At 36.4% G+C, this 22291-nt stretch overlaps 2 protein-coding genes across 6 annotated transcripts; both read left to right on the forward strand.

Moving 5' to 3' along the window:
* Positions 1-956: 956 nt before the first annotated feature.
* dnmt3ba (DNA (cytosine-5-)-methyltransferase 3 beta, duplicate a) lies at positions 957-16686 on the forward strand. 4 transcript variants are annotated; one of them, XM_067394802.1, is made up of 26 exons: positions 957-1012; positions 2136-2265; positions 2364-2509; positions 2766-2964; positions 3106-4829; positions 4924-5092; positions 6008-6076; positions 6391-6443; positions 7108-7239; positions 7889-7966; positions 8322-8471; positions 8587-8694; positions 8786-8915; positions 10178-10288; positions 10453-10497; positions 10847-10926; positions 11040-11152; positions 11247-11430; positions 12079-12163; positions 12456-12601; positions 12792-12882; positions 13010-13158; positions 13665-13750; positions 13898-13967; positions 14183-14301; positions 14429-16686. In XM_067394802.1, the coding sequence occupies exons 2-26, from the start codon at positions 2142-2144 to the stop codon at positions 14568-14570; spliced, it is 4503 nt and encodes a 1500-aa protein (XP_067250903.1). In that variant the 5' UTR covers positions 957-1012; positions 2136-2141; the 3' UTR covers positions 14571-16686. The 4 variants fall into 4 exon arrangements, with proteins under 4 accessions (XP_067250903.1, XP_067250905.1, XP_067250904.1 ...); XM_067394804.1 differs by lacking the exon at positions 7108-7239; XM_067394803.1 differs by lacking the exon at positions 6008-6076.
* A 1962-nt stretch (positions 16687-18648) lies between these two features.
* mapre1a (microtubule-associated protein, RP/EB family, member 1a) lies at positions 18649-21685 on the forward strand. Of its 2 annotated transcripts, XM_067393689.1 has the most exons (8): positions 18649-18786; positions 19249-19425; positions 19764-19909; positions 20005-20203; positions 20554-20595; positions 20945-21057; positions 21142-21294; positions 21382-21685. In XM_067393689.1, the coding sequence occupies exons 2-8, from the start codon at positions 19305-19307 to the stop codon at positions 21430-21432; spliced, it is 825 nt and encodes a 274-aa protein (XP_067249790.1). In that variant the 5' UTR covers positions 18649-18786; positions 19249-19304; the 3' UTR covers positions 21433-21685. The 2 variants fall into 2 exon arrangements, with proteins under 2 accessions (XP_067249790.1, XP_067249791.1); XM_067393690.1 differs by lacking the exon at positions 20554-20595.
* Positions 21686-22291: the final 606 nt, after the last annotated feature.

Below are 22291 nucleotides of genomic sequence, written 5' to 3' on the forward strand. Positions count from 1 at the left end.
GGAGCTAGTAAAGTGTCTATAAACGAAGTGGAACCGAATTGCGTCTTAAAGTACACAAAACGAGTCACATTGCAGAACAAGCCAATTCAAATTGGCCAGCCATTTTAGGTGGTGAAAAGCAAGCCCCTTTCCCTAAGCTTTTTTTTTTTTTTGGCGCCAACACACGTTCAACTCGCGCGCGCGCACCGCCCGCCATTTCATTGTCACTAACCTCTCATTGTTTACTGTAGGCTAGAGAAAGTTGATATTTGCGATATACGACGTTAAACACTTTATTCACATTTGACAATAAAAGATGTAATTTGGTCTCTGGGTAGTAAATTATAACAAAAAATTTACAAACATTAAACCTTTAATTTAACAACTGATCTCACCAACTAGCTACTCAACAACCATGCGCGTGCTCGCCACGTGGCTTTGTGACCTTTTCATTTAATCAGAAATTATTGATAATTTAAAAGGATTAAATAAAAAGTTAATAATCCTTCAAACAAATAAATTGACTTTATGGGCGTATAGTCTCACAATTCTAAAAAAAAAAAAAAAAAACTCTGGATAATTTTGCACATTACATTTTGTTAACATTATTTCGGTAGTGTTAACGAAATGTTCCAAAAACGGTTATGGGTTTAAACACTACCAGAAATTAATCGAGATATTTTTAAACTCAGATAAAAAAAAAATAAAAATAAAAAATCGCGAATGCCCGTTGTTGGCGACAGAGTCGTCGCTAATGATTACGAATAAAACAACTGAGGCAGCCGTTAAGTCAGTTCATCTTTATCTCACATCTGTATCCTGACGTGAAAATGGCTTTTTTTTGCCGAAAAACAACACGATATTTCGCACGTTTGAGAAATCTTAGCTAGCTGTATAGCACCTCCCACTTTGGCTTCTACAGGCCAATCCTTGTCAGCACAATGCATATGTTGGGGGAAGGCATTGGGGTGGTGTGGGGATTACCTTCTAGACTGGGGAATAGCGAGGTCTCCGGGACCAAGGTACAAATAAGGTAGGACATACTTGATTTTTTTAAAAGCACGTTTCGATGTGTTAGATTCTATGAAGAGTCGCGGTTCTGCTAATCAGAAATCCTTCGTATGTTTCATGGCCTCGTACAGTTTCGCTTCATGTGAGCGACCATTACAGATACACAAAGACATACTGACAAAGGCAACCGGTCTTAATACAATGAGAACACGGATATGGTTTATGAAAAAAAGTGTTTGCGTTATTTGCAAGCATATTTTGCGCTGCATGTTTACGTTTACGTGTAGGTTAAAGCGACTTGCAAAGTTAAAAACATATAAATGAAGTAAACATTTGTCTCGTTAGCGTTAATCCAGTTGTTTTGAAAGGGTTTGAAAAACAACAAGGAGTCATTGTTTAAAAATCGCATGCTATAAACACTACAATTTGATCATGTCATTCCACAAATAAATCAAGTATTAAACATAAACAATGTTTAAAAATCCACGTGTTTCTTTCATACTTTAATTTAGATTTCGTGTGCATATTGTTTGCGATCGACGGTGTATCAAGTTGTTGTCACCAGTTAAACCTGTAAAAAGTGAAAGCTACTTTTTAAGCCTGCTGCATTCGCGGCAAAAATTACCCCGCGAGACTTTCGTAAAGTGGGGAGGAGTTGTTTTACTCAACACACTGACGCAAGAGAGAGGCTGTAGTCTTTTTAGTTTTGAGGAAATGCAACATGGCTCAGACTAGTTGGGCTACTTCAAAATATAAAAACCGTCAGTAAACCTCATAGCTTTTAGATAAACCTCACAATTTGTATATAATATCCATCAGAGAGTAATTTTACGTTATGCATCTCGTGTCTGAGAGTAATTTTGCATTATTTCTTATGCATTCAAATTTTTAGCTTCAGTCCTCATCCAACTTGACACATTAAATAACTCTCTCTCCTTTTAACACACACACAAAACCTATATAGGTTAACAAAAGTTACTTTATTACTGGTTTAGTGTCATACCTTACTCTGGTCTAAGAAGTGTAAGACAAAACTACAAATGTGCAATGAAATTAACTTATGATTTATTGATTTATTGCTTCTGAATGTTTTTTCATGTTTTGCTATTTTGTAAGAAAAATATTTTTATTTTGTGTTATGAAAGCATAAGATGGCTACAAATGTTAGTCTGGACCCTAATAACCCTGATGACAAGTGCAGTCGCATTGAGGTTTTGGCCTGGATCAATGAAACCCTACACACTAACTTTACTCATGTGGAGCAATGTCGTTCAGGTACTATTTTTATTTTATTTATTATTATTATTTTTTATTAATGTCTTTGTTCATGTTATCTGAATTGCATGAATCTTTCTTTTTCTTTTCTTTTTTAGGTGCGTGTTTTTGCCAGCTTATAGACTTGCTCTTCCCTGGGTCCATTGACATGACCAAAGTAAAGTTTGAGTCCCAAAAGAGGTCTGATTTCATGCAGAACTACAGTCTTCTCCAGACAGCTTTCCGGAAATTAGGCATAACAGAGGTCAGATTCACCTTAATGTATTCTTATAATCCCATTAATCCTCCTGCATATAAAATTGGTAATGTTGAAGGTTTTACGTGCAAGTTTATTTTTCTTATTTTGTTGCTATTCTGTTTAATTCCATAAGTGCTGCAGAAATTATATGCTGGATCTTTAAATGTGAATCTTATGTAAGAACATAACATGAGAAGTATGTTGTTGTCTGTCAAGATCGTTACAGTACATTGATTTTCTCAAGTTTTGATGTTTCTTTCAGTCAGTCCCTGTGAAGGAGCTTCTCACAGGAAAGTTTAGACCCAATTTCACCTTTGTGAAGTGGTTCAAGAAATTTTTCCATGCCAATGAGAAGCAAGGGAGGGAGTACAACCCAGTTGAAGCTCGTAATGGTCAGGATATTGTACAGGTAGATGACGCTGTTAAGTCTCCAAAATCCTGGAAAAGTCCATATGAATCTGGTAAGTTCAGTTTTGTATTTTAATTGATGACTTTGAAATATTTTATTCAATTCATTTTCACATGGAAAAATAGAAAATTCAGTCTGGGAAATCATCATTGAAATGCATACACTGATGTAAATTGTTTGTCATTTTATACAGGCAGAGTAAGAGATGAGTCTGATAAAGACATGGATTTTAATGGAAGGAGGCGATCTGTGACTTGTGATCCTAAATGGCAAAGAACCTTTAAATGGTTTAAACCTAGTCATCTGGGAGACAACTATGCTTACTGCACATTGTGTGACCATAATATCATCCTACATGCAGGTTTTTATGATCTGAAGCGACACCAGCAGACACAAAAGCATATGAAACATGAGCGGGGAGGATTAAATTCATCTAGGAAAGTGTCGAATGAGGACTCTATTTCCTGTAGTGATACCATGCTGCTTTTCATTAAAAACCATTGCCTCTCCAGTTTACCCTCAAGGATCACCAAGGTCTCCCAACGTACTGCAAAATACATCCTCGGACTAGAGTATCCAAAGGACATTGTTTCTGCTTGTAAGCTGAACCCGTTCTGTATCTACATATATGGGCAGGTACCACTTGATGCAGAGAGTGAAGAAAAGACCTCCTGCCATGTGGCGCTCGTGGGCTTTTTTGAGGAAAAGCAAGCAAGGTACTGTATCCGTCTCCTTGATGTCTTTCAGGCTGAAGACTCCAGTTCTGGATGTTTACTCAATGTCCTCCAAAAGTTTGAGCTTCCTGCAAGCAACATGGTAGCTTTCTATGTTAATGACCAGGAACAGACCTCAGGAAGTGTTGTGTCTCAAATTCGGGAGCTTAACCCACAGGTGATTGATCTTGGTGGACTTTACAGCATACCTGACTCTGCCTGCAATGCTGGCCTAAAGGCTTACTCCAGTCAGGTTCATGAACTTATTGCCAACATCTACGAACACTTCTCCACGTGTTCCACCAGCAATGACAACCTCAAGACGCTATTTGCAGGCATTGATGGACTAAAAGACACCAGCGCACCCCTTTCACACAGTTGTGAGGAGTTTTGTTTGCTTGTTCAAAGGATGCTTGGAATGTGGAGTGATTTGGTATCATACTTTACTTCCTGTGATGAAAATAATGATAAAGCTAAGCATATTTGTTCACAGTTGGAGAACCCTAGAATTAGGGTTACCTTGATGTTTCTAGATCACGCTCTTGTACCACTCCGTGCCTTTGGGCAGCACCTGCAGCAAAGCAAAGGCTCTGTTCGTGCTGATCTTGTCCAAATCCTTCGAGAAGCAAGTGGGCTCCTGCGTTCGTATGCCTCCAGCTTTCTTCGCCCTCAAGCAGTCATACGCTACCTGAAAGAACGGGACTCAACCATCCTGGAAGACTCAACACTTTGCCTTCCTGCTTCTGAGCTCAGTCTGGGTGGAGTGGTAGAAGACTTCATCTCTGCCAGAGAAGAGGAATTGTCAGATTCCTTGAACGCATTTCATGATGAGTCTTTAAAGTTCTACAAAACTCTTACGACCTCCATCGCTGACAGTCTCCCTCTGAGTGATAGTGTCTTGAGGGGAATTTCACAGCTCCTCAGCCCAGCAGGAAGGCTAAAGGTCACAGGAAAGAATATAGTTGACCTTGCTGTACAATTTGGCATCTGCTCCAAACCGGAGGATTCTGCTAAGCTCACTGATGAGTTCTTGGAGTACCAGCTTGTTGAGGATGAAGATGACGCATCTTCTACCCTTTCTCTGGAGCGATACTGGTGTAGTGTGCTTAAGCCTTTTCCACCAGAATCCATTTTTAAGAGACTTGTCCTCTGTTTTTTGGTTTTGCCCTGTCCATCTCTTGAAGCAGAAAAGATCTTTGCTCAGGTATAGAATACAAGTCTATCGCTCTCTCTAATGATTGTTCTATCTGTATCAGTTAGTTCTGTCATGTGTTTAAAATGTTTTTTCTTACACATAGGCTGTTGAAAATGGCGATGCTAATCATTTGGAGGATAGTTCAAGTGAAAGTGACAACGATATAGCAAAGGAGCTGGATTCCAATGATGACTCCTCCGTAGAGCAAACTGACGTCAAGATTTCACCCATCAGAAATGGGAGGAAGAAAAAGGTCAGAAGCAGCACATCAGGTAAGTAATCCTAAAGTTTTTTTTGTTTGTTTTTAAGGCGAAGCATAGACGATCATTGGTGAAAAATTTGCACCAAAACAATTCACAGTGAGAATGACGTATATATTCTCAGCCTTCAACAATAGTTGGCATACCTGGAAAATATGCACACAAACCATTTAACAAATATATAACTTTTGGAATTTCGGGTGCACACGTTTTTTATTTTATTTATTTTTTTATCAGTCCATCTGAACAGAAAATTGTGAGGAAATTTGTAAGGGCTACCACCTTTGAGAAAGAACTAAAAAACATGACAAATCACAGTTTTTTTCGAGGTTCATGGCATTAAATCTGAAAGATAAAGTTGTGTTGCTGCTAAAAAAGTGTGGATCAGATCAGATTGGATTAGATCAGAAATGTCAGATCAGGCTGACAATGGCTTTTCCATTCTTAATTGTGATGAGCAGCTCAGTGGCCACTGCCAGTACCACAATAGTCTGCTGCCAATATTTTCAAATGTTCTATCTATTGTGTGTCACGAAGCTTATGCAGAGCAGCTAAATGTGTGGTTATTGGCCAGAATAAGCTGCAAAGTGAACCCAATCTTAAGCCAACATCAAAAGGTCTAGCTCTGCAAGAGTAATATCAGGATCTGCATTGTCATAAAAGTGGGTTAAGTTGTAGAAACATCTTTCAGTTTGCATGCAATCAATGCTGGTACTTTATTTTGTTACGAAATGGTGGTGCTCAGATTACTATATATTATTTTCCCAATTAATTGTCATGGATTAATTTAGTACGTAAATTAAATGAGTACAATACAATGATCAAATTGTAATTTATATTAATGTTTGTTTAGTGCAGTTAAAGCTCTATCCAGTCAGATCCAGCGGAGGTTGGTTAGATTGATGGAAACAATGTGCTGTTTTCCAGAGACGGTTCAACACTCAAACGCAGTGAAGCCGTGTGTGGTGCGACTGGAGAAGATCACCAGTCAGAGAGGTGTGAATGAAATGCTTAAGACCAGTTTAAGAGGTTCTAGAGCAGCTATAGAGTAATGCTTTACAGTCTCTCAATCGCTTCTCCTGGTGGCAAAAGTCTGTTGGTCTGAACTTTCTTCCTTTGTCTCCGCTTCACTAAATGCTCAAGAAAGTTGCTCCAATACATTGAAATTACAAATGTACATTCTCTATTTGTCTGCGCTCAAAGTAATGTTAATTATTGCTATTAGTGTTACTTGTTTAGGCACCTCAAAATAGATACATTCATACCTGACTTCTTATAGTTTTAACTGTTTAAATGTTATTTTCCTGCAGAAATGGACTTAAAGAAAGATGGAGCCAGTGACGACGCTAACACATTACAGGAGGTAATATTAGCTGGAAAACAACTGTGGCTGAGAAACGACTATTAAATATTTCAAGATTGGTTTTTAACCAAGGAATTAATTCCTGAGTGTCACTGTGAATGGTGGCCAGATTGATGCTGATACTGAGAACAGGGTGGCTGATGAGGGGAGGGGGAAAAAAAACCTTACTTTCCCCGAAACTTTTGAACAGTAGTTCTATAAGATTTTGACTAAACTGTTGGTAGAACTTGTATTGACATAAAGGGGAAACCAATACTATGGGTAATGCATAAATGGTTTTTAGCTGTACTAATGATCGGGCCTGGTAAAAATATTGGTCTATCACTAATTATCGTGTTTTACTGATCAAGCTTTTCTGCCAAAGTCTCTTCATTGAATGTGCCCAGAGTAGTGAATACTTTTGCTGAATACTATCTTACATTGTATTCTTGAGATGATAAAGCGAACCATGACTGATTAGGTCAACTTATCACATGAAAAAAAAGCATCGGTACACACAAACACATCAACCATATCATCACACTAACCTCTCTTGAATTAACTTCTTTCTTTCCTTCTCTATATATCTGTACTTTAGGGCCCTGATACTGATTACTTCACTTTAGGAGTCATGTGATCTTAGTGATGGTGTGTGTAATTTGTATGCATATGTATGGGTCTATAGGGCTCTGTTAGAGGAATATACGGTTGGGAGAGCAGCTTACGGCAGAAACCACAGGCACGTACAGTCTTTCAGGCCGGTGCAGGCACCTGGAGCAAACCAGTGAACCCAGACAAGGACAGCAAGCCAGAGGTGGTATGTACCTGCCCAGGTCAAGATTCGGTGCTCTGTCTGGCTTATCGCAGGTGTAGAGGGTCCGCCTCTCAGTTTCGTCCCATTCACGCTCTCTGTATTACATTGAGCTGTTTTCATAAGGAATAGATGCTGCTTCATAAATGTGTGCATGAGCCCTGTGGTTTCTTTTCCGGCTGGTAGATTAGTCTTTAGAGTCTTCATCTTATTTTCTTCCTTGTAGCTATGTGTCCTTGTCTGTTTTTTCCTCTGCAATTTCAGTACTAACATTCATAACATTTTCTCCATGGTGTTTAAATATTGTCTTGTTGTTTATTTTCATTATGCTGTGCTGGTATTGTGAAAAGTGCTTTACAAATACATTTAAATTCATTGTGTGTAGTGTCATGCTTGCTGTACTTATACACTAACATGCATAAGAAAAACAGAAATGCTTGTGTATAAAGAATACACATCTTTTCATGTGGTATCATTTACAAATGATTGTAAAGTTAATCACTTCTAGCTTCAACAAGACTTTTAGCATTGTAGAAGCTTGCATACAGACAGATCAGCAGGAGGCTTCATTAAAACTGGGTGTCATGTGTGTGTTTTCCACACAAAATGTTTACTGTCTAATTGCACTCACTTTAGACTGTTTTATTAATTGTAGGTGAAGAACAATGCTCGGTCTTCTGCATCAAATTTGACACCGAGCCCCAGATCTGGAAAAAGAGAACAAGCGTACCAGGTAAGTCTTCTAGGTTTCTAAATTTCTTTAATATCATCTCACACACTTGAACTATATTAAATAAACTTCAGATGTGTGTCACATGATCTGCATCGATTTATTAACAGACGCATTTATATAAAGTAAATGATCCGTGTCACTGCAAAAGTTCTATTAAGTCTTTTATTTACTTCCGGATGTGATTTGAGAGATCCGATCACCAAATGTTTTAAACCGTTTTTACTCTGGATTTGGTACTGTCCATTTGTGGTTGGAGCATCCGAGATCAGACATGTTGAAGTAATATTCATCCTGCTTGTACAGTCACTTCTTAGTTGATATAATTCAACCATTGACTCTTTGTTTCCCTGTGCAGGATGGGAAGGGTTATTCCATTGGAGAGCTGGTGTGGGGAAAAGTGAAGGGCTTCTCTTGGTGGCCTGGACTGGTGGTGGCGTGGAAGGGCAGGACGCTTCCTGTGTCTATGAGGCGCGTAGAGTGGTTTGGAGATGGCATGTTTTCAGAGGTTTGGAGATTTTACTCTCACTCTTTCTCCTGATTCTCATCAGAGAATTTCTTTCCTGCATTCTTCAAAAGTTCTAATATTTCACACTGAAGCATGCTTCTCTTGTTAATCTTAGATTCATACAGAGGGACTGTTGCCCTTTTCTGCATTTGCAAAGTGCTTCTGTAGTAAATCCTATGAAGGTCTACCTACCTACAAGAATGCCATCTACCAAATCCTGGAGGTACAGTGAAAGATTTTTTTTATTTCAACTAGGGTTGTGAATCGAGTACCAGTTATTCTTATTGTAATATTGCATTGTTGTTCATGTGTAGTTGGCAGGGGAGCGCTGTGGGAAAACTTTCCCCCCCACTGAGAAGAAAGGTGAAGAAGTGAAAGTCATGCTAGATTGGGCATTTGGAGGCTTCCAGCCCATGGGTCCTGATGGCTTTTTGCCTCCTGGAGGTATGAACAAAATCTAAAACATATCTGTAATTGGGGGGGGGGGAAAGGTGAGTGACAGCAATTTTGAAAGTTCATAATGGGCCTGTTTACACCTGGTAACTTCATGAATTTTTACTGATTGGATAGCTGTCCGATTTATTAAAATGTTTCTATTTACACTTGACCACATAAATGTGTTTCCTTGGCTTATCATTTGAAACATGTAAGTAGTAGCAACTTTACATGGCTGCTCACTCTAACATTAACCTATATCAATGTGAGCTATTATTAGGCACATATTGAAGTGTTTGTGCTGAGTGTGGAAGCAGAAGTATTAACGCACTTGGCTTATTGCAAGACGTGGAGGCGCCGGTGCGATCACTTGCATTTTTTTTTTTTTTCCTGATAACAGTGGAAAACTTACAATAGTCTGTCATTTTTGGTCATACAGATAAGAGTCATTTGAAACTGTAAACTCACAATAACAAGAAAACTTTGTGCCTTTGTAAAATAAGGAAAACAAACAGAATGTCTCGGTCACCCTGAACTGCTGCCCGTCACAAAAATAAACTGAAACTTGGCGTATAGGCTGCTTGTCTCACAGACATGAGAAATACACCTAATAGAAAGATTGAAATGCCTACTTTTAAATGAACCAAACTAATTGCTTATGTAATCCATATGAAAAGTTTGTTGCTCTCTATAGACGCGTCCACAATACTGTGGAGATGACTCGGAAAACACTAGTTTATTAATAAATGTCTCCTTGCTATTTTTTCCATACACATTCATAATCATTACTTTTGCCGGTGATTTGCAGAAAGCTTTATGTGTGCGCTTGAGCACGGAATAGGCTATATTATGCCTATTTTTGTTAAATACTCATTATGGTTTAGTGTTCTCAGTATATGTTTAAGTAATTAAATTAATATAAAGATTATTAAAGCTATTTGACGACCAGTCACTTAAATTAACAACTAATAATCGACTAGAAAAATCTTTAGTCAGGGGCAGCCCTAGGTTTGATCAGATTTAAATCCAACTTGAAAGCCTTTTGGAGGGCAATTACACCTGGTATTTTCATGATCGGATAAACGCAAGAAGCGACCAGGTGTATCACGAAAATATACAATATACAATACAATAATTGTGTGACTTCAAAACGTGACTTCACATTGGTAAGAAAATTAGGTTTATTCACAAACCTTTCAAAATGCTGATAATAAGCAAAATATTGATATGGATTGTTTAACAACAGTTCCCTCTGTTTTTCCATTACACAGACAGCTCCACCAGTAATAAAACAGAATCGGATTCCTCTGTGTCTGATTATCAGCCTCCAGCCAAGAGGAAGTACGTCAACAAGAGACAGTCAACTCAGGAGTACACCAGAGGTGAGTTGGATCTGCATAGAGGCCAGAACTTTGCATAAATCATAATAGCATAAATCATGTTTCAGTCTCAGAAAACATTGAACTGCAAATTACTGACATGTTTTTAAGTGTTTACATAATTTCGGTAAGAAAACGTAACCCGTGTTTATTCCTTTTCTTCTCAGATCAAATGGTCCATGAGGTATCTGTTAAAGGCAGAAACATTGAAGGTTAGCCACTTGTCTTATTTAATTTCATTATATTCATAAATTGAGCTCATTAATGAAGCTATTCTAGGCCTCAACAATAATTTAAATGATCATTTTTCCTACTGGAAAAATGGTGTATTAATAAATTTCAGTATTTTCACAGCTGCAACCACAAGAAAGATATATATATATATATATATATAGAGATATAGAGATATATATATATATATATAGAGATATAGATATATATATATATAATATATAGCAACTTATTTTTGCCTTTGGGACAATTCCTATTATTCAGTCCTGTATTTTTAATTCATTACAAGATAATTATACAGAATGTCTTTTCTCATGGCTCTTTCCCTAGATTTCTGTCTGTCTTGTGGAACTGGTAATGTTGAAATTTTCCATCCTCTCTTCAAAGGAAGCCTTTGTTTTAAGTGCAAGGTATGATTCAAATCTAGTCTTATCTTTTTAGTACTGAATCACAAAATTAATATGCTACTTGCTATTTCCTTGCCAGAATGTAATTTTCCATGTTGTGTTATGTTTTTGTGTAGGAAAACTTTACAGAGACACTGTACAGGTATGATGATGATGGCTATCAGTCATACTGCACTGTGTGCTGTGCTGGACAAGAGGTCATTCTCTGTGGAAACGCCAGCTGCTGCAGGTTTGAACTTAAACTTATGTAATCTTAAACCTAAATGTCATGCTAACCATCAAAACAGGTTGTTTTACGATCTTTCTTTTTTCACTCTGTTCAGATGTTTCTGTAAAGACTGTCTGAATGTGTTGGTGGGACCGGGGACATTCGATAAGCTAAAGGAGGTTGACCCATGGAGCTGTTACATTTGCCTGCCCTCAAAGTGTTACGGTGTGCTCAAGCTCAGGCCTGACTGGAGTGTTCGTGTCCAGGAGTATTTCGCCAATAACAGTGCCTTTGAATTTGTGAGTGTCCATCTTATTCTTCTCATGTTAGATTTCCAAGTAGTCCAATTCATATTTTGCAATATAAGCTACCATTTTTAATGTACCATTCAAAAGTTGTTTTTTTTAAAAGAAGCCTTAAGAATTTATTTGATCAATAATACAAAACAAAAATACAGTAAATACACTAATATTGTAAAATACTATTACAATTTAACAACTGTTTTCTACTTTAATAAATTTTAAAATTCCTGTGATGGCAAAGCTGAATTTTCAGCAGTCATTACTTCAGTCTTCAGTGTCACATGATTCTTCAGAAATTATTATAATATACTGATTTTGTATTCAAGAAATATTTATTATCAATGTAGAAAACAGTTGTACTACTTAATATTCTTGTGAAAACTGTAATTATTTTTTTGGATTATTTGATTAATAGAAAATGCAAAAGAACAACATTTACTTGAAATAAAAATCTTTTGTAACAATGTAAAAGTTTTTACTGTCTCTTTTTTCAATTTAATGCATCCTGGCTAAATAAAATAATTTCTTTCAAAAAATAAAAATGTACTGACCTCAAACTTTTGAATGGTCATGTATATTTTGAAAAAAATTGAAAAGCAGAATGGTGTATTAATACGAAGAAAAATGTTTTTGTCCTTGATTTAGGAGCCACACCGAGTATATCCTTCTATTCCAGCTCCTCAGCGTCGTCCAATCAGAGTCCTCTCCCTGTTTGATGGGATTGCAACAGGTCTGCTCACTTTAACATTACTGAAATATTTTCAGCCAAAAATTTAAAAATCTTTCATAATGTCAGGATATTCTTCTTCTGTGTTTTGCAAAAGGAAATAAATTCATACGGGTTTAGAATAACAAATCCCATATGAACAATCCATTTAAATCCTTTTAATTCAAAGGAAATACGAAAGAATAGCACTTATTATTTTTTGGCTTTGTTTACCTTAAGGTTTTTGCTATAGCAATGCATTGTGGGAGTTGAAGACAAAAACAAGGGTGATTTTTTTTCATTTTTTTTTTTGCAGGCTATTTGGTTTTAAAAGACCTGGGCTTTAAGGTGGAACGCTACATTGCATCTGAGATCTGTGAAGACTCTATTGCTGTCGGGATGATCAAACATGAGGGCAAGATTGAATATGTGAAGGATGTGCGCACCATCACAAGGAAACATGTACGTATAGAGCATTATAGCATGGACTATGAACTACTTGACATTATAGACATTCTTCAAGTAGTATAAGGAATTTGACACTTAACCAGATTTTAATAGCTAAACAATGCTATTTTAAATACACTCTTCCTCATATCTGTCACTGTGACAAGATCCCTTTAAAGTTTCCCGTTGTCACACAATTTTGTAGCTTGCCGAGTGGGGCCCATTTGACCTCCTGATAGGTGGAAGTCCGTGTAATGACCTGTCCATGGTGAACCCGGCAAGAAAAGGTCTTTTTGGTAAGATATACTTTATACTACATTTAACAGAATTGTGAAGATTTAGTTAGATCTGAGCATGGTCTTTAGTATTAGAAGATTATATTATAAAAAAAAGTGATATTTTATTTCTCTTTTCTTCTTCTAGAAGGCACAGGTCGACTGTTCTTTGAATATTACCGCATGTTAACCATGATGAGACCAAGAGAAAATGACGATCGCCCATTTTTCTGGCTCTTTGAGAATGTAGTAGCGATGAGTGCCCACGACAAGGCTGATATCTGCCGTTTCCTGGAGGTAAAAACTTTTTTGCGTACAGATGACACCATTGTCAAAACCGTCCTGTTCACACGAATCCGCAAATTATTATGCATTCTAGGCCTGTAGATGGCAATGTCACTTTGTAAATAAACACTATGCGCCTATAGACTGAACAAGTATTATGCATGTGCATGATGTCACCATTTTCACAAATTCGCATTTTTGTAGTTTTCGTAGAGACGATAACTATCATTTTCAAAAACGTGCACTTTAAATCCCGTTTTCAATGCATTTTCAGGCCCCCAAAACATAGTTATCATCTAAATGACTGACCAAAACACATTAAGTTTTGAGTTTATAGTTTAGTTTTGTAAACGGCTCCTTAAACTCAATGCGAAATCTGTGTGGGGTCTTTCGCCCTCACAAGATATTCACCGAACAATAGTAAATGTGACCGTACCTTTATATATGCTGTTGAGACATACTTGTATCTTACTGAGATGAGCATGGTTATGAATTCTCATGCATTTATCTGTTTCCAGTGTAATCCTGTGATGATTGATGCTGTGAAAGTAAGCCCAGCCCACAGGGCCCGTTACTTCTGGGGAAATTTACCTGGAATGAACCGGTATAAATGCGTATACACATCACACAATCACACATACCTGCAAAGCATAAGCATAACTTTTCTAAGTATGGAAATGTATGTGTATTCAGTATTAGATGGATGCATTCACAGAGTAATCTGACTGAAGACTTGATTTTGTGTTTTTAGACCACTTCCTACTTCACTGACTGACAATGTAGATCTGCAGGACTGCCTGGAGGTTGGACGAACTGCAATGGTAAACAAATTTATTCTATCTTCTGACTTAATGACTTAAAGTTTTGCTCATGAAATTAAAGAAATGCATATTTTCATTTGCAGTTTCTGTTCACATTAGTCCTAGAATGTGCTACCTAGAAGGAAACCAATTTAAATTTCTTTCTTTTCTTTTAACAAATGTGATTTATTTATTTATAATAATGTTTTTTTTTTTTTTTTTAACTGTTTCATCAGTTCAACAAAGTTCGCACTATCACCACCAAGTCCAACTCCATCAAACAAGGGAAGATGGGACCTCTGCCGGTCACCATGAATGGAAAAGAGGACTATCTTTGGTGCACTGAAATGGAGAGGTCAAATATAAATTTTTGCCTTATCAGGTTTTCATAAAGTAAATCAGTGCATTTGTTTAAAAAGCTGCATTAAAGCTTGTTGCTTTTGACAAAATGACTGACATTTTATTCCTGTCTGCACTTTCAGAATATTTGGCTTCCCAAAGCATTACACAGATGTGAATAATATGGGGCGGGGACAGAGGCAGAAGGTCCTTGGGCGGTCCTGGAGTGTTCCCGTGATCAGACACCTCTTTGCCCCTCTGAAGGATTACTTTGCTTGCGAGTAAAGCCATCCTCTGTTCCAGGCAGCACTGGCACTGGAGGTCCAAATCAGTCTCTCACATAAATGAATTACATTTTTTTTATTTTGTAAGGTTTCTGCATATTCTGACCTCACAGAATATTGTCAATTTTTAATGTCGCATTTGTTCTAAATATTCAGATTAGTTTATTTTTAAATCCCGAACAGTGATCCTTGGAATGCACAGACACTTTTGGATCGGATTTCAAACATCATAAGTACTGTCGTTTTTAACTTGTGTGCTTTTAGAGTGATTTAATGCTGAAGCGCGCTACAACGATTCTCCACCCACTACCTCAGTGCCATTCTGTGATTTGGTTCATTCTCTGTAGGAATGCCGATTTATACCTATTTATAATTTAATGAATAAGTTAATATTAGTTCTGTTTAGTTTATCTAAAACCATTTTTAACATAATGTCAGCTTTTTATATCAGGTTTTTACATCAGAACTTTTCCTTGTTTAGGAATAAACGTCCTGTTATTAAATATTGCATTATTATTTTTTTTTTAATAATGATTGGCAATGTTGTCATTCCACGGTGCTATTTTATAATATAGAATGTTTGGCTACTGGACAACACTTAAATGTTTTCCTATTTAGCATCATTTATTTAATTGAAAGGAATGTTCATACACACCATAGATGACTTGGATTACATAATTTACATTTTAATTATAGGAATACATTCCATCCTATACTACACCGTGTATTCAGAAGCACAAATGTTGTCTGTGCCATTATAGTTTAGTGAAAGCCGTGGGCTGTTGATAGATTAGAGTTGACAATAGCCATCCAAAGTTTTAGCCTTTTTTTAATAGTAACCTTGATCATTTTTTAATCAATTTACAGTGTGATCCTACAGTTTTAGGACTACTTTTTTGCCTTGAGCTAGCATTTTAGACCATACTATCACATAATTTTTACAATAGACAGGTCATCAATCCTTAGAAATAAGGTTGCAACATTTCAGTTCTGTTTGCCATTTTTACCCCATTTGTTACCTGTATGCACTTCCGATTTGAAACTAGCCTTGAGCTGATGGTCTAAAACTGTGGTCACTGCAGCATTACTTTGTTGTTTTTATTAAGGATTTAGCCTACCACAATATCTGTTTGAGAGTTAGTCACTGTGTTAATTATGAGGCCTTTTTATAGAACATGATGCAATGTGACCAAGAATAAGTAAATAAGTGCCTCCAAGTGGATAGGCTGTATGTTTATGTAGGACAAATGTTGAAATGATTTTAACTGGCATGACTTCAGATTACACTAAAGGGAATCATTTTGGTTAGTTGCATTTCTCTAGTGCGAGTGTCTAAATATAATACATTTTGTTATCACTTGTGGTCACTGAAAAAATTGTGAAATTAGGTGCTTCAGAATGTGTATAAATTGTTTTCTTTCTAGTTGTTTAGCATGCGTTTTCAGCATTATGCAGAAAATGGTGATTGTGGTTCTGAATTTGTCACTGGTCAAAGCTCATCTTTAGCTGTTGATAGTTTTCAAAAACATGATACCAACTGACTCAAACTTAAGTGATTAAATTTGAGTAAGGCATGGGCCAGCTTGAGCTTTAGTGAAAGATCAATAACTGGATTACATATGTCTTGATGCCTTTTGGATGTCTATGTCTTGTAGCAAAGCTTTAGAAAATCCCAGTAAGATCTGTGTTGTTGATGTGATACATGTATTGTTGTGAAATGATGGTCTGTGTGTAGTTTCGAGGTGCAGTATTGTCTCATTAGAAATAATAACTCCCTCAGGTCTTCTCAACACCAGCAGGCCTCATAGGACCATGATCTTTAATGTCACACTGATTATTTTTATTCAATACTTTGTAAACAGAATATACTATATATTTGTACCATTTGGAATTGCCCTTAATACCTCTCTTTTCTGTTGAATGGGTCTTTCAATACCCATGTTTCCTGGTGCTAAATGAAATGCTAATTATGTCTGTAGCTCTAGGATGTTTTTCTTGAACTGATGATTGACAAGACAGGTTTTGTTTTAATAGCTTTTTGATATTTGCTATAGTCTGTTAGCCTAACTTTAATATTCCATGCTTGTACTAACATCAGTGATGAAAAAATAAATTGCACCAACCATTTTTACCTGTCTTTCATTTTCAATTGATATGTTCATTTAAGTTTTATCAACTAAATATTTGCGCCTGGTTTCACAGACAGGGTTTAGACTAAACCAGGATCAGGCCTTAGTTCAATTAGGATATTTAAGTAACTTTTATAAACGTACACTAGAAAAAAAACATTACTGGTGTGCATCTTGAGACAAAACAAGGGCACTGACTTATTTTAAGATGTCAGTACAAGTTGCTTTCAGATAAAACCACTCAAACATGCATTTTAGTCCAGGACTAGCTTAAGCCTTGTCTGTGAAACTGGGGGTCAGTCTTCAAGATTAAATGTGATTTCTGCTTGCTTTGACTTAATATATTTCTATTAGATTGTTGGTTTTGTAATGTGCTTAGAAGCAAGAAATTAAATATTTAAAAAAAATACTTTAAAATTTTGTTTAATATTTAATAGATAATTAACTTGACAGATAAAGAAAATAAACCTTGAAATATTAGAATTGGAATTTTAAATTATGGGCTTGGAAAAGTCATAGGAATTAGAAATCATTTTTAAAATTCTGTAGACACACACATACATACATACAGTCACTACTGACTAAATAATTCAGTTTTGCTCAGCTAAAAAATATTTAATTGACCACATATTGCTCAAACTTGCCTCAAAGTATAATAATATTGATTGTCCTATTGGAAACATTCATACAATAAGCATAAATGTATTTGGTAGATTGGTTAAAAAAAAAAAAAAGCAACATAAATGTATCTTAAATTTGTATATTTTTACATGATTAAAAGTGTTAATGTATTTAAACTTTTAATAAATATATATACACTACCGCTCAAAAGTTTGGGATCGGTAAGATTTTTAATGTTTTTAAAATAAGTTTTGTCTGCTCACCAAGGCTTAATTTATTTAATTAAAAATACAGTAAGAACAGTAATATATTGTGAAAAATTCTTACAATTTAAAATAACTGTTTCTATTTGAATATATTTTACAAAGTAATTTATTCTCGTGTTGGCAAAGCTGAATTTTCAGCATCATTACTCCAGTCTTCAGTGTCACACGATCCTTCTGAAATCATTCTAATATGATGATTAGTTCCTCAAGAAATATTTGTTATTATTATCAATGTTGAAAACAGTTGTGTACTTTTTTTTCAGGATTCCTTGATGAATAGAAAGTTAAAAAGAACAGCATCTAAAATACAAAGCTTTTGTAACATTTTACACTACCGTTCAAAAGTTTGGGGTCAGTACGAATTTTTTTTTTTTTTTTTAAGAAATTAAAGAAATTAATACTTTTATTCAGCAAGGATGCATTAAATCAATCAAAAGTGAGAGTAAAGACATTTATAATGTTACAAAAGATTAGATTTCAAATAAACGCTGTTCGTTTGAACTTTCTATTCATCAAAGAATCCTGAAAAAAAAAACAAATATTGTACACAAATATTTTGTACAATTGTAAACAATAAATGTTTCTTGAGCAGCAGATCAGCATATTAGAATGATTTCTGAAGGATCATGTGACACTGAAGACTGGAGTAACGATGCTGAAAATTCAGCTTTACCATCACAGGAATAAATTATATATTCATTTTAAAATATTTTCAAATATAAAACAGTTATTTTAAATTGTAATAATATTTCACAATATTACTGTTTTTACTCTATTTTTAATTAAGTAAATGCACCCTTGGTGAGCAGACGAAACTTCTTTTAAAAACATTAAAAAACTTACCGATCCCAAACTTTTGAGCGGTAGTGTGTGTGTGTGTATATATATATATATATATATATATATATATATATATATATATATATATATATATATATATATATATATATATATATAATATGCGTTTAATTGTGGCTTTTATTTTTTTATTTTTTTGATGATTACTTTTATTTTGTTATATAGCCGGATGATGACTTTTATTTTGACATCTATGATTAGTTACTAAGCTTCTGCTGTGGTTGCAGGCTTGCAGCCCATTTTCCAGCCTGCTGCAGAAGCGGCACTTTACGAACGACACGCCGGTGAAACTGCAGCCCGGTTCACTCACATCCCATCATAGTTTGGACTTTCAGAACCAAATGTAAGATAAAGGCATTAATTTGATCTGTGACACAGAAACACAGACAAACTGTACTTTAATGGTAGTTTTACTCACTTAGGGCGATACTTGCCTTTTAATGTTGTGATTTAAATGTTCGACATTTAACGTTAAAAAGACAACGGTTATTACAAGAGCATGAACCATTTATATAAACGATTAATAATTCTGACAGATTATTTTAAAACTTTTAACATTAAAGCAGAGCGTTCAATCGGCATCCTTCAAAATTCACAAAAGACTAACTAAAACAAATAAGCCATTTTTATTCCATGTGTAATGTGCTTGATTCAGACCAGAAACTGGATGGATATAAATATACAGCCACACACTGAAGTGACATTAAGTAGGAAGTAAAGATGATGGTGATGTAGATGGGCTAAAGGGTGTGAATGTATGTTTAAGGAAATGAGCCTGAACTCTTAACTCAACCTCTTTTTCTAGCAACTTCAGCGGAAAAGGGTTTCCATCAGCTTTAAATAATTGGTTTTGTCTGAGCCATGGCTGTGAACGTGTTCTCAACATCAGTGACAAGTGAAAACCTCAGCCGCCATGACATGCTCACATGGATAAACGAGTCTTTACAGATGAGCCATGCCAAGATCGAGCAACTGTGCTCAGGTCAGTGACCAGCTGTCTGGCCCCTTCACTTCATCCTCCCAACTTGAGTATCATTCAATTACTGAGATCAACATAAGGCCAGACTAGTTTGCATTTTGACCATAACGATTATATATAATAATGTTATAGTGGGATGTCATAAAATGACATGACTGCTATTTGCATGCTAAATTTGTCTATCAATATCTGGGACACTTAAATTAGGTTATGAACAGAGGTAGTACTGTGGAGGGGGGATGTGAGAGGTTTTTTTGTCTGGGTTGGGACCTGTATGCCTTTTTAAATTATTCTAAACATTATTATTATTTGCTGACTATGTCTTACTAATGTGTTTTAAGGTGCTGCTTACTGTCAGTTCATGGACATGCTGTTCCCATCATGCATCCCACTGAAGAAAGTCAAATTCCAGGCCAAACTTGAACATGAATACATCCACAATTTCAAACTTCTTCAAGCCAGCTTCAAAAAGATGGGTGTCAGCAAAGTATGTCAACTAGTTACATTTATTAGCACACAAATAATGTTTTCCATTTTGCTACACAAAATTATTCATGTGTATTTTGAAACATCTCTTTGTAGATTATTCCCGTTGACAAGCTTGTGAAGGGCAAGTTCCAGGACAACTTTGAGTTTGTGCAGTGGTTTAAGAAGTTCTTTGACGCAAACTATGATGGGAAGGAATATGATCCGGCGGCAGCTCGACAGGGACAAGAAATGGCAGCAAATCAGAGTCCAGCAGCAGCAGCCACGGCTAACAAGCCAAGGAAACCTAGCGCAGGTAAGAATGGAGAACAAACAGGAAGTTCTCAATACCATTGCAGCCTTCTCCTACTAATATTTAATGGATAAGTATAATTTTTTTTGATAAACAATCATCATCAATTTTTTGGGGGTTCATAAGGTCCTCCTAGAAGTATGTGGGACTTGCGTTATTGTCGGAAGCTAGCTGTCCTAATGATAACAGGTGCATGGCAGCTGCAGCTGTTATGGATTATGATCCCCAGAATATGTGGGTGTGACTAAGTCATGCACCAGTGGGACAGACGTACATGCTTTAGCTGTTTTTACATGTGTGAGAATGGCTGGAGCCTTACGTTGCCTGTGCATGGATTTTTCTGTTTACTTCAGACACAGGCATCACACCTGCAGTCAAGCCAATGGCCCCTGTTGGTAAGATGCTGAGAACTACCAGTTAGTTAAAGCACATTGCCTGTTCACCTTTCTACTAGGTTGCTTCACCTCTGGGTATTTTCTCATTCACATGATGGTGATTCCTACGTTTCCAAGTATTGCACATTTGAAAACAATCATGCACTTTGCGGTTGGGGCTACAGCACTTATTGATGAAATATTCTAGAAATAGGTTTTATTTTGATTATTACAGCTTTAATATTGGAAGCATAACCATTTAAGAATTCATTCATTGCATTGAAAAGTAAATTCGAGGCTAGAATGGACCCTTATCCTCAAGGCTGGTTGACATGTATAACAAGGTGATGGGTGTCCCGTTGATGTTCAGCTCCACAGCGTTCAGCCGCAGCACCCAAATCTGCACCAAAGACGGCTCCAGCTGCAATGCGAGGTGCAGGGACAGGCGCTGGTGATGAAGAGAAAGGAGCACTTACTCAAACGGTAAGACTTCAAAAGCAACAATAAATCAAGGCTTTAGCATTATATTTTCACTTTGTTCAGATGTTAATAATTTTATAATTTCAGATAAATGACCTGAAGGCCACCATTGCTGACATGGAAAAGGAAAGGGATTTCTACTTTGGCAAACTGCGAAACATCGAGCTCATCTGCCAAGAGAAAGAGGGTGAGGGTGATCCTACTCTGCAAAAGATTGTGGATATTCTCTATGCCACAGACGTAAGTGTTTTTCGGTGTTTAAAAATAATATGAGACTTAACATTCTTCAGCACACTCAGTTCTGTTTTCCCCCCCGTCTTTCAACAGGACGGTTTTGTAATTCCAGAGGATGAGGCGGGCGAACCAGAAGAGTTTTGACCAATCGGGGGTGACCGTTTTAAAAAAATTGCCCCGTTGGACACTCAAATGCACATATTGGCTGATTCCTGCTGTTCTGCTGCACTTGCCTTTTGTCCATCATTTTGGACTTGACTTTTGAATGTCTTTTTATTCAGGGAAGTTCTATACCTTGAATTTTCAGCTTTTTTTATTGACCATCAAAACAAAATTATTTTTGTGAGTGAAAAATAAAGTACTTATCAAAGGCTGTTTGTATAAAGCAGTCCACTGAGGTCTGACTTGCCACTGAGTAAACGGACATGAGCAGTTCTGATTCATTCATTCTGATTATTGGTGTACTGCAGAGCTTTTGCTGTTATCTAGTTTCTGATCTGTACATTTGACTGCTTGTTGACCAGTTGTGAGTGAAGTTCACTTCCTCTAATAAGCTCTGAATCAGGATGTGTGTCAACCTTTTGCATTTCCCCTTACAAACACGAGGCAATGAGGAACCGCTTAACAGTCATGAGAGGCTTAGGGTTTGAGTCAGATGATATAGCCCTTACTTGGTCTTAACTGGCCAAAGTAGTTAAGCTGCAAGTACCACCATCATCAGGCATTTTATTATGCTAAATCTGACAAAGTTAGGTCATTTCTTTAAACACGCTTTATTTTACATTGATGTGTGCTATGCATGTGCCATGTATTAAAGTCATATACTGCAAAAACCAAAACAAAATCTTAACTACGTTTGCATACAAGCAAAATGTGTTGTAAACCAGTCCATATTTTATTATTAGGAAACACGAATCATTTTTCCCATGGTTTTGACTTTCTGGGCATCTGAGAAACCGTGGGCTGATCATGACAAGGTTTGACGTCCAACTTTTGGAGTCCA

This window comes from Chanodichthys erythropterus, chromosome 9, assembly GCF_024489055.1.
Source record: "Chanodichthys erythropterus isolate Z2021 chromosome 9, ASM2448905v1, whole genome shotgun sequence".
NCBI classification, from domain to species: Eukaryota; Metazoa; Chordata; class Actinopteri; order Cypriniformes; family Xenocyprididae; genus Chanodichthys; species Chanodichthys erythropterus.